The sequence below is a fragment of the Symphalangus syndactylus genome, chromosome 5 (genome assembly GCF_028878055.3).
Source record: "Symphalangus syndactylus isolate Jambi chromosome 5, NHGRI_mSymSyn1-v2.1_pri, whole genome shotgun sequence".
In the NCBI taxonomy this organism is placed as follows: Eukaryota; Metazoa; Chordata; class Mammalia; order Primates; family Hylobatidae; genus Symphalangus; species Symphalangus syndactylus.
Window position 1 is genome coordinate 151,984,870 of NC_072427.2, and position 12,575 is coordinate 151,997,444.

A 12,575-nucleotide genomic window follows, 5' to 3' on the forward strand; every position below is an offset into this window, starting at 1 on the left:
CTCCTGACCTCATGATCTGCCCGCCTCGGCCTCCCAAAGTGCTGGGATTACAGGCATAAGCCACAGCACCCAGCCCTATTTTTTTAATTAATTTTTATTTTTTATTTTTATTTTTTTGAGACAGGGTCTCACTCTACACACAGGCTAGCATGCAGCAGCACAATCTTGGCTCACTGCAGCCTTGAACTCTGGGGCTCAAACAATCCTCCCGCCTCAGCCTCCCAAAGTGCTGGGGTTATAGGCATGAGCCACTCCGCCCAACCCAATCTTTTTTTTTTTTTTTTTTAATTTTTAGAGACATGGTTTCATTCTGTCACCTAGGCTGGAGTGCTGTGGCATGATCATAGCTCACTGCATCCTCAATAACCTGGGCTCGAGCAATCCTCCTAGCACAACCTCTCAAGTAGCTGGGACTACCAGTGTGTACCACCACACCCAGCTAATTAAAAAATTTTTGTTGTTAGGGACTGGGTCTTGCTATGTTGCCCTGGCTGGTCCTGAACACCTAACTTCAAGCAATCCTCCCACCTCGGGCTCTTAAAGTGCTGGGATTACACGTGTGAGCCACCATGCCCAGCCTTCTATTACTCCTTAGATAAAGTCCCAATTCGTGATGTGGTCTATCAGGTCCCATATAATTAGAGCCTACTTCCCTCTCCTGGCTCATCTCTCTACATCCCCCTTCCTACCCTATGACCACACGCCCTGAGCTGCTGCCATTCTGAACTGGCCAGCACCTCTTCCTGAGTCAGGCACTAACTCAAATATCACTTTCTCTCGGAAGGCTCCCAAGCCTCCAAGTGGAGTGAGGCGTCAGGCTCTCTCAGCACCTTGATTTTCTAGCTCTGGCCTATTTAAGTGCCTGAAGCTTCAATTAGAATAAGCACTCCATGAGGGCAGGAACCATGCTTACTCATGTATCCTAAGTACCTAGAATGTTGCCTGAGATATGGTACGTACTCAAAACATATTTTCTTACTTTACTTTTTTGTTGTTGTTGTTGAGACAGGGTCCTGCTCTGTAACCCAGGCTGGAGTGCAGTGGTGCAATCTCAAGCTTAGTGCAACCTCCGCTTCCCAGGCTCAAGCCATCCTCCTGCCTCGGCCCCCCAAGTAGCTGGGACTACAGGTGTGCGCCGCTGCACCCAGCCAATTTTTTTTTTTTTTTTTTTGCATTTTTTTGTAGAGATAAGGTTGCTCCATGTTGCCCAGGCTGGTCTTGAACCCTTGGACTCAAGTGATCTGCCTGCCTCAGCCTCCCAGAGTGTTAGGATTATAGGCATGAGCCACCATGCCTGGACTCAAAACATACTTTCTTTTTCTTTTTTTTTCTTTTCTTGAGAATAAGTTTCACTCTTGTTGCCCAGGCTGGAGTGCAATGGTGCAATCTTGGCTCACTGCAACCTCTGCCTCCTATGTTCAAGCGATTCTCCTGCCTCAGCCTCCCGAGTAGCTGGGATTACAGGCACCCACCACCATGCTTGGCTACTTTTTTTATATTTTTAGTAGACACGGGGTTTCACCACGTGCTGGTCTCGAACTCTTGACCTTCAGGTGATCCACCCACCTTGGCCTCCCAAAGTGCTGGAATTATAGGCGTGAGCCACTACACCTGGCCAAAACATACTTTCTAAGTAAGTGAATATACGAATTTGTTTAAACGTTCATTTATTATGCTATTCCATGGTAGACTCTCCTGATTCATATATCCCAGGACCTAGCAATGTTTGCCTAATGCAAAGTAGGTACCCAATAGATATTCATTATTGGGCTTTAGTTTTCTCATCTGAAAAGGAGCTGCTTAATCCCTTCTCATTATAAAATTATTTTTCGGCCCGGCGCGGTGGCTCACGCCTATAATCCCAGCACACTGGGGGGCTGAGGCGAGCGGATCATGAGGTCAGGAGATCGAGACCATCCTGGCTAACACGGTGAAACCCCGTCTCTACTAAAAAAATACAAAAAATTAGCCAGGCGTGGTGGTGGGCGCCTGTAGTCCCAGCTACTCGAGGCTGAGGCAGGAGAATGGCGTGAACCCGGGAGGCGGAGCTTGCAGTGAGCTGAGATCGCGCCACTGCACTCCAGCCTGGGCAACAGAGCGATACTCCATCTCAAAAAAAAAAAAAAAAAAAAAATTATTTTTCTAAAAAGGAAAGAAGACTACAAGGGACCTTTGAAATGTATGGGCATATTCATGGAAATGAGAGCTCCAACTAGAAGAAAGGCTATCAATCATCACCAACTATGAAATGGAGGTGGAGTAGAGGGGCTGAGCGACAACTCTGTCAGAAGAAGAGGGTGGGAACTGAAAATAGGCAAAAAGAGAGAAACAGTCATCTATGGTAGCTAGTATTTTATATTGAATTATCTTCTTTTTCTCAGGCAATAATATAAATACTACCATTGCTGACAATTACCAACATTCAGATGTAAAAGATGCTTAATACTGTCACCTCTGTGAGGCCCTAAGCCATGAGTAATTTTGAGTCACGTAGATTGTTAACCACAATGAAAAGAAAGGAAAAGATTACAAATGAGTAAGAAGACAAATTGCCTTAAAATCATTACCAGTCCTCACCATGCTTTTGGAGACGCTCCTGAAGTCCTGGCTTGGAAGCAGTATCCATGGTGTTTTCAGCATCTTCGTCCAAAACAGGGGAGCTTACTGATGGACCATGAACTTCATCTGTTTTCAGGACAGCAGCTGGACCATCAATACCTAAGGGCCAAAATAAAATGAATTTAAAAGAAGGAGCAAAGTATTATTCACTAGTTGGGTGGATTTGGCATATGTGATCAGAATTAAGAACTACCAAATCATTTTATCTTCCCTCCTTTCTTAACACCCATAAGAACATTTGTTAAGAGAGTAGGTCAGAACTGGTGTTCTTTTTTTCTGAGACAGGATCTCACTCTGTCACCCAGGCTGGAGAGCAGTGGTGTAATCACAGCTCACTGTAGCTTCGACTTCCTAGGCTCAAATAATCCTCCCACTTCAGTCCCCCGAGTAGCTGGGACTACACGTGTGTGCTACTATACCTGGCTAATTGTTAATTTTTTTGTAGAGATGGAGTCTTGTTATGTTGCCCAGGCTAGTATCAAACACCTGGCCTTAAGTGGTCTGCCTGCCTGGCCTCCCAAAGTGTTGGGATCACAGGCATAAGCCACCATGCCCAGCCTGGTGTTCATTTTATTAACATGCTCTGTTACTAAAGTAATATGTACTTGTACTTCAGTAACTGAAGAAATATGTACTTCAGAAACTTAAGGATGAGACCAAGAAAACAAAGTAGGTCCTCCATAGTACAGATCCTGTCCAAGCCAATAGCTCAGGTGGCTTGATTTAGAGGCACTTACAATCTTATTCTTCCTCCACCCCTCACCATCTCAGATGGTCCTTTGAACTATCTATTGGAAGAATGGATGCTCTCTACCTATTCCTGACTTCATGATTCACCTCTGCCATGATTTAACAATCAAAAGCTCCTCAAATAGGTCATTCTAAACTCATTCATCTGGCATCTAGAAAACAACAGTTCTTGCCGGGCATGGTGGCTCAAGCCTGTAATCCCAGCACTTTGGGAGGCCAAGGCGGGTGGATCACCTGGGTCAGGAGTTCGAGACAAGCCCAGCCAACATGGTAAAACCCCATCTCTACTAAAAGTATAAAAAAATTAGCTGGGCGTGGTGGCAGGCACCTGTAAACCCAGCTACTCAGGAGGTTGAGGCAGGAGAATCACTTGAACCTGGGAGAAGGAGGTTGGCAGTGAGCCAAGATCACGCCATTGCACTCCAGCCTAGGTGACAAAAGCAAAACTCCGTCTCAAAAAAAAAAAAAAAGAAAAAAGAAAATAACAGTTCTAAAATGGACACAAATCTTAAGCCATCATCCACTGATTATATCATTGCTTTTATTCTCCTCAAAGACCCCAAATGTGATTATAAAGATTTATGAAGGTACCTAGTAATGGTGCTAATAATATTGTCCCTTTGGTCCGTCTGACAATCCTCCTGCCTTCTAGGTTTGTGAAAATTGTACCCCAGTAGGAAGTGACACGCCTAAATACACACCATGTAAGATGACATTGCTGTGGGGAGTATGACAGTTCACCAAGGGAGTCTGCTCATCACTGGCCCTTGGCTTTGCCCGACGTAGCCTGGCTTCTGGATTGGGCTGCACCATAAATGGCTCAAGGCGCTTTTTCCTTTGCCTCTTCTCAAGTAGTAGCCTCTGGGAAAGAAGCGATATGATAGCCAGCAAGGAGAGTTTTGACATGACCTAGCCATTTCCAACATGCACAGTTTGTTTTTCACTGATCCTCACGTCTTGTAAATTATTTTTCCCCATTTAAGAAAAGGGAGAACTGAGGCACAGAGAGGAGTAAGGATTCAATCATTTCATTTAACAAATACTTTTGAACACCTAACACCTATAAAGATCTATTTAAAATCAGATGATGCATTTTTTTTCTTTTTTTTTTGAGACAGAGTCTCACTCGGTTGCCCAGGCTGAGTGCAGTGGCACCATCACAGCTCACTGCAGCCTCGACCTCCAAGGCGCGCCTGATCCTTCTGCCTCAGCCTCCTGAATAGCTGGGACTATAGGTGTGTGCTACCACACCCAGCTAATTTTTGTATTTTTGTAGAGACAGGGTTTCCCCATACTGCCCAGGCTGGTCTCAAACTGCTGAGCTCAAGCAGTCTGCTCGCCTTGGCCTCCCAAAGTGTTGGGATTCCAGGCATGAGCCACTGCACCTGCCCCACACAATGCATTTCTAACCAAGTCTACTAAAGATGTATGGGAATCATCATAGCATTATCAAAATGTGACCAGAAGCTCAAAACATACAAACACACATGCACGGGGGAAAGATGGAGGAACATAGCAAGGGTGGTTTCTTCAGGTGGCAGACTATGGCATGATTATTTTCTCTTTTCTAGTCTTTTTTTTTTTTTTCAAAGTTTTCTTACTTTTGTAAATGGAAGAAAAAAGTTTATTATTCTCTAAAACTCAAATTATTTCCATGTTCTAATTAGTCAAAGAGCAGTAAGTTTGGCGTTCTTGTTTATCTTATATAATTAGAAATCAAATTTGGATCAAGGGTGAGAAGAAAAAATGGCAGTTGCAACATATCAAATAGAAAGCAGTCAACTCTATGAATAAAAGCAAGATAAAGACTATGGTAGCAAGAAAAGTCAGGAAAAAAGCATGACAGACTATGAGAAAAAAAAACCAATGAAATGGAAAGGAAGGTACTAGCACATAGTACTAGTACCTTTTGGCAAATAAGGGCTTATAATATACAGAAATTATTACAGATCTGGGATAACTCAGAGTAGGAAAAATGTTAAGCCCCATCCTAAAAAATAAAGACATGATTAAAAAACAAACATATTATAACCCACTTACTGCTGTTTTTCAGGCAAAAGAAGCCATCTGTTTACTTTTTTCCATCGATACTGTTTTAGGAAAGTGCCTCCAGGAAGAAGAGTCATTCCAAGGGGTGAGACTATCAAAAAAGGAAGTGTGTTTTTCCTGAACTGGGCTGATGAGAGCACACGGATTAATTCAATAGCTTGTGTATAGAGGGAAAAGATTGGGGAGTTAAGATAACGTGCCAATACAGAATATACCATCGAGAATGAATAGGTGTTAGAGCAAGGACTAACTTGTTTGGAGATTATTTTGAGATTTCGTGCATTACCATGAATAGAAGGACCTTAACCCAGGAACACTAAATACACAGGAGGCTATAATGACTTCCACCAAACGGAATTGGGATTCTTCTACCAGCCAGGTGCAGTGGCTCACAGCTGTAATCCCAACACTTTGGGAGGCAGAGTCAGGTGGATCACTTGAGGTCAGGAGTTCGAGACCAGCCTGGCCAACATGGTGAAACCCTGTCTCTACTAAAAATACAAAAATTGGCCTGCGTCGTGGCGAATGCCTATAATCCCAGCACTTTGGGAGGCTGAGGCAGGTGGATCACCTGAGGTCGGGAGTTCAAAGCCAGCCTGACCAACATGGAGAAACCCCATCTCTACTAAAAACACAAAAATTAGCCGGATGTGGTGGCACATGCCTGTAATCCCAGCTACTCCTCCGGAGGCTGAGGCGGGAGAATCGCTCGAGTCTGGGAGGCGGAGGTTGCGGTGAGCTGAGATTGTGCCATTGCACTACAGCCTGTGCAACAACAGCAGAACTCCATTTCAAAAAAAAAAAAAAAAGTAACTTGCCTGAAACGATGGTAAATATGAAGTACTGAAATCATAAGAAACTGCCATATCTTATCTATGTGGCCACAGCTATTTCGTCTCATACATACAGTCTGTGAAATGATCGATGAAACACAATCGCATACTGTAGGCTGGGCGCTGTGGCTCACACCTGTAATCCCAGCAGTTTGGGAGGTCGAGGTGGGCGGATTACCTGAGGTCAGGAGTTTGAGACCAGCTGGGCCAACATGGTGAAACTCCGTCTCTACTAAAAAATAAAATTAGCCAGGCGTGGTAGCAAGCGCCTGTAATCCCAGCTACTTGGGAGGCTGAGGCAGGAGAACTGCTTGAACCCGGGAGGTGGAGGTTGTGGTGAGCTGAGATCGCACCGCTGCACTCCAAGAAGGGCGACAGAGCAAGACTCTATCTCAAAAAAAAAAAAAAAAAAGGGCCAGGCGCAGTGGCTTACACCTGTAATCCCAGCACTTTGGGAGGCCAAGGCGGGTGGATCACCCAAGGTCAGGAGTTTGAGACCAGTCTAGCTAGCCAACATGGTGAAACCCCATCTCCACTAAAAATATAAAAAATTGGCCAGGCGTGGTGGCAGGCGCCTTTAATCCTAGCTACTCGGGAGGCTGAGGCAGGAGAATCACTTCAACCCGGGAGGCAGAGGTTGCCGTGAGCCGAGATTGCACCACTGCACTCCAGCCTGGGCGACAGAGTGAGACTTTCTCAAAAAAAAAAAAAAAAAAAAAAAAAACGAATGCTGTAGCTATTTTTTTTTTTTTTTTGAGACGGAGTCTCGCTCTGTCGCCCAGGCTGGAGTGCAGTGGCGCAATCTCGGCTCACTGCAAGCTCCGCCCCCCGGGTTCACGCCATTCTCCTGCCTCAGCCTCTCCGAGTAGCTGGGACTACAGGCGCCCGCCACCACCCCCGGCTAATTTTTTGTATTTTTAGTAGAGACGGGGTTTCACCGTGGTCTCGATCTCCTGACCTCGTGATCCGCCCGCCTCGGCCTCCCAAAGTGCTGGGATTACAAGCGTGAGCCACCGCGCCCGGCCACTGTAGCTATTTTTTGAGACAGAGTTTCACTCTTGTTGCCCAGGCTGGAGAGCAATGGTGCGACCTCAACTCACTGCAATCTCTGCCTCCTAGGTTCAAGCAATTCTCCTGACTCAGCCTCCAGAGTAGCTGGGATTACAGGCACCTGCCACCAAGCCCAGCTTATTTTTTTTATTTATTTATTTTTTTTTTTTGAGACGGAGTCTTGCTTTGTCGCCCAGGCTGGAGTGCAGTGGCGCAGTCTCGGCTCACTGCAAGCTCCGCCTCCCAAGTTCACGCCATTCTCCTGCCTCAGCCTCTCCGAGTAGCTGGGACTAAAGGCGCCCGCCACCACGCCCGGCTAATTTTTTGTATTTTTAGTAGAGACGGGGTTTCACTGTGGTCTCAATCTCCTGACCTCGTGATCCGCCCGCCTCGGCCTCCCAAAGTGCTGGGATTACAAGCGTGAGCCACCGCGCCTGGCCTTCCCAGCTTATTTTTTTGTATTGTTAGTAGAGATGGGGTTCACATGTAAGGAAACTATTTTCTTTTCTTTTTTTTTTTTTTGAGCAGAGTCTCGCACTGTCGCGCAGGCTGGAGTGCAGTGGCACGATCTCGGCTCACTGCAAGCTCCGCCTTCCAGGTTCAAGCCATTCTCCTGCCTTAGCCTCCCAAATAGCTGGGACTACAGGCATCCGGCACCGCGCCCGGCTAATTTTTTGTATTTTTAGTAGAGACGAGGTTTCACCATGTTGGCCAGGATGGTCTCGATCTCCTGACCTCGTGATCCGCCCGCCTTGGCCTCCCAAAGTGCTGGGATTACAGGCATGAGCCACCGCACCCGGCCAAGGAAAATATTTTCTATAGAAAAGGAGTTTTCTGCTGTGGTCTAGAAAAGAGAGGCCAAAGAGCTAGAATTTGATAGGGTTATCCGGTTTGTCCAAGAAAGAGAAATCTTTTTTTTTTTTTGAGACAGTCTTGCTCTGTTGCCCAGGCTGGTGCGATCTCAGCTCACTGCAACCTCTGCCTCCCGGGTTCATGCAATTTTCCTGCCTCAGCCTCCCGAGTAGCTGGGATTACAGGTGCTCCCCACCATGCCCAGCTAATTTTTAAACTTTTAATAGAGATGGCGTTTCACCATGTTGGCCAGGCTGGTCTCAAACTCCTGACCTCATTCCCTCTGATTCCTTGCTCACCAATAAGCCTTCTAATTTGAAGTTTAACTTCTTAGGTGTCGTATTCCCAGGAAAAGAGTATCATGAACAGTAGAGATGAACACACACTGAAAGAGTAGAGCTCCCTTTGTAAATTAATAACTTGGGGTTCTGGTTTTAAAACTTACTGGCGTGGGTTTAACTAGTGTGAATTTGTGCCAAAGGACCTGGTTATACCCAGGTTCACTGACAAACTAAGCTCTCAGACTTGTAAAGGGGAGACTAGACCCCTGACCATAGTGTTCCCGCCAAGGTATCTGGGGAAGCCTCTCTCTATCTACTTAAAGACCAATCAAACTCATTTAGACCAATGACTTAAGAAAAAAACAACTGTACACTCAAACTGTAATCAGGGCCACAGCTACTATACCTCAGTATTGAATAGATCTTACTACTGTCCAAGTTTACAAATAAGAAAAATACCATTAAACATATATGTGCAAGCTGCCATCTTGGTGAAAACCGTCATGCAGTTTGGATGGGGGAGGAGAGAAGTGCTACTTGGGTTTGAATGTAACAATGTCAATTCCTATTTCATTTATATTTTACTTCCCTGAAAACCTAAGAGTGCTTTAAATGAGGCTACATCAACGAAGGACTCATTACCAAGATAGTCAGGGAGCCAGGAAGAAAGCCAAAGCTGATGGTTAGATGCCCTAAATGCAATTAAAATACACTGCCTTCATGATTTTAAGTGTCATATAAACTAAAATTTAATCACCTTTAAATTTCCTAATTATCTTGGGAATTGAACCGTAAAAGAATCTATCTTCCCAAGAATTTAGTGGTATATCTTACTATACTGCCTGGGGCCAAAATATTGAATGGTGATGTCAAAATAAACAGTAAGAAACTAAAGGAGATTAGATAGGAGGAAATTTCCATGAAATAACTTTATCCAATAAAATAATAAAGCTCTGACCGGCACAGTGGCTCATACCTGTAATCCCAGCACTTTGGGAGGCTGAGGTGGGAGGATCTCTTGAGGTCAGGAGTTCGAGGCCAACATGCCGGAAACCCTACCTCTACGAAAAATGCAAAAATTAGCTGGATGTGGTGGCACAAGCCTGTAAACCCAGCTACTTGGGAGGCTGAGGCAGGAGAATTGCTTGAACCCGGGAGGCAAAGGTTGCAGTGAGCCAAGATCGCGCCATTGCACTCCAGCCTGAGCAACAGAGCAACCATCTCAAAAATAAATAAAACTTCATTTAAATTAATGATAGTTTAACTAATTCTCAATTTTCCTAGAGAAGGAGTCACCCTAGAGGTGATGGGCTGAGGTTACACTATGACAGTTTTCCAACAGACCAACCAACCACAGAGTACAACCAGCATCAGGCTGGTTATCTGCGGTCTATTAGTTTGTTTAAAAATAACTAATCTCGACCGGGCACGGTGGCTCACACCTGTAATCCCAGCACTTTGGGAGGCTGAGGCGGGCAGATCACGAGGTCAAAGGATTGAGACCATCCTGGCCAACATGGTGAAATCCCATCTCTACTAAAAATTAAAAAAATTAGCTGGGCGTGGAGGCATGCGCCTGTAGTCCCAGCTACTCAGAAGGCTGAGGGAGGAGAATCGCTTGAACCCGGGAGGTGGAGGTTGCAGTGAGCCTGAGCCGAGATTGCACCACTGCACTCCAGCCTGGCAACAGAACGAGACTCTGTTTCCAAAAGAAAAAAAACTAATTTAATCTCCCTGCCCACAAAGCAAGATCATAGAAAGAGAAGACTAAAATTTTTAAACTAGACTTCTTAAAATATCATTCAGTGCAGTGATGACCTCTCATCATACAAATAGATGAGCAACTCGGCTCAAAGGAACTATGTTGTACTTTAATCCATTTTCATCAGATGAAATAAATGTACTCTACCTAAAATGCATCCATGTCAGAAATATCACAGCAAGAATCAGAAAATCCATTCTGGGCTGGGCGCAGTGGCTCACGCCTGTAATCCCAGCACTTTGGGAGGCCGAGTTGGGTGGATCACTTGAGGCCAGGAGTTTGAGACCAGCCTGACAAACGTGGCAAAACCCTGTTTCTACTAAAAATACCAAAAATTAGCCCGGTGTGGTGGCGTTTGTCTGTAGTCATAGCTACTCGAGAGGCTGAGGTATAAGAATCGCTTGAACTCGGGAGGCAGAGGTTGCAGTGAGCCAAGATCATGCCACTACACTCCAGCCTGGGCAACAGAGCTAGACTCTTGTCTCAAAAAAAAGAAAAGAAGGCCGGGCGCGGTGGCTCACGCTTGTAATCCCAGCACTTTGGGAGGCCGAGGCGGGCGGATCACGAGGTCAGGAGATCGAGACCGCAGTGAAACCCCGTCTCTACTAAAAATACAAAAAATTAGCCGGGCGTGGTGGCGGGCGCCTGTAGTCCCAGCTACTCGGAGAGGCTGAGGCAGGAGAATGGCGTGAACCCGGGAGGCGGAGCTTGCAGTGAGCCGAGACTGCGCCACTGCACTCCAGCCTGGGCGACAGAGCGAGACTCCGTCTCAAAAAAAAAAAAAAAAAAAAAAAAAAAAAAAAAAGAAAAGAAAAGAAAATCCCTTCTGCAGCTCGCTAAGGTGCCCACATACCCTGAAAACGAGTATCTTGCCAGGCATGGTGGCTCACACCTGTAATCCCAGCACTTTGGGAGACCAAGGTGGGTGGATCACTTGAGGCCAGGAGTTCAAGGCCAGCCTGGCCAACATGGTGAAACTCCATCTCTACGAAAAATACAAAAATTAGCCAGGCGTGGTGGCGCACTCCTGTAATCCCACCTACTCTGGAGGCTGAGGCACAAAAATCACATGAATCTGGGAGGCAGAGGTTGCAGTGAGCCAAGATTGCGCCACTACACTCCAACCCGGGCAACAAAGAAAGATTTCTCCTCAAAAACAAAAGAGAGTATCCTAGTGAAACTGGTAAAAATAAAAGCAAGATATACTCAACAGGAAAGTATTTCAATAAATGGTGTTGGGATAGCTGGATATCCACATGCTAAAGAGTGAAGCTGAATCTCTGTTTCACACTATACACAGCAATTAATTCAAACATACAGTTAGATAGAAGGAATATGTTCTAGTGTTCAGTAGCACAAGAGGGTGACTATAGTTAAGAATAATTTATTGGCTGGGGATGGTGGCTCATGCCTGTAATCCCCAGCACTTTGGGAGGCCGAGGTGAGCAGATCACCTGAGGTCGGGAGTTCGAGACCAGCCTAACCAACATGGAGAAACCCCGTCTCTACTACAAATACAAAATTAGCTGGGCGTGGTGGCACATGCCTATAATCCCAGCTACTCAGGAGGCTGAGGCAGGAGAATTGCTTGAACCTGGGAGGCAGAGGTTGCAGTGAGCCGAGATTGCGCCATTGTACTCCAGCCTGGGCGACAAGAGCAAAAATCCGTCTCAAAAAAAAAAAAAAAAAAAAAAAAGAATTATTTTTTGTATATTTCAAAATAGCTAGAAGATTTGAAATGTTCCCAACACAAAGAAATGATAAATGTTTGAGGTGATGGATACCTTAAATAACGTGATCATTACAATAATTTGATCATTACATGTTGTGTGCATGTATCAAATATCAAATATCATGTGTACCCCATAAATATGTACAATTATTATATATCAGTTTTTAAAGTAAACCAGAGAGGCCGGGCACAGTGGCTCATGCCTGTAATCCCAGCACTTTGGGAGGCCAAAGCAGGCGGATCATGAGGTTAGGAGTTTGAGACCAGCCTGACCAACACGGTGTAACCCGGTCTCTACTAAAAATACAAAAATTAGCCAGGCATGGTGGCACACGCCTGTAATCCCAGCTACTCAGGAAGCTGAGGCAGGAGAATTGCTTGAACCCGGGAGGCGGATGTTGCAGTAAGCTGAGATTGTGCCACTACACTCCAGCCTGGGGGACAGAGAAATACTGCATCTCAGAAAAAATAAATAAATAAAAATAAATAAACCACGGAAAGTGTAAAAGCTAAAACTATAAAACTTGAACAGCCATGATGGCTCATGCCTATAATCCTAGCACTTTGGAAGGCAGAGGAAGGAGGATCACTTGAGGTCACAAGTTTGAGACCAGCCTGGGCAACACTGCAAGATCCCATCTCTAAAT

The 12,575-nt window shown here is 45.3% G+C and overlaps 1 protein-coding gene across 2 annotated transcripts in view; it reads right to left on the reverse strand.

Moving 5' to 3' along the window:
• TULP3 (TUB like protein 3) overlaps positions 1-12,575 on the reverse strand; it is a 56,065-nt gene that overhangs the window by 17,020 nt on the left and 26,470 nt on the right. For both annotated transcript variants that reach the window (XM_055281089.2, XM_063639907.1), the window contains exons 3-4: positions 4,071-4,230; positions 2,578-2,718 (exon numbers count right to left, since the gene is read on the reverse strand). In XM_055281089.2, coding sequence (XP_055137064.2) covers positions 2,578-2,718; positions 4,071-4,230 — 301 coding nt within the window. The remainder of the gene's footprint in view (positions 1-2,577; positions 2,719-4,070; positions 4,231-12,575) is intronic.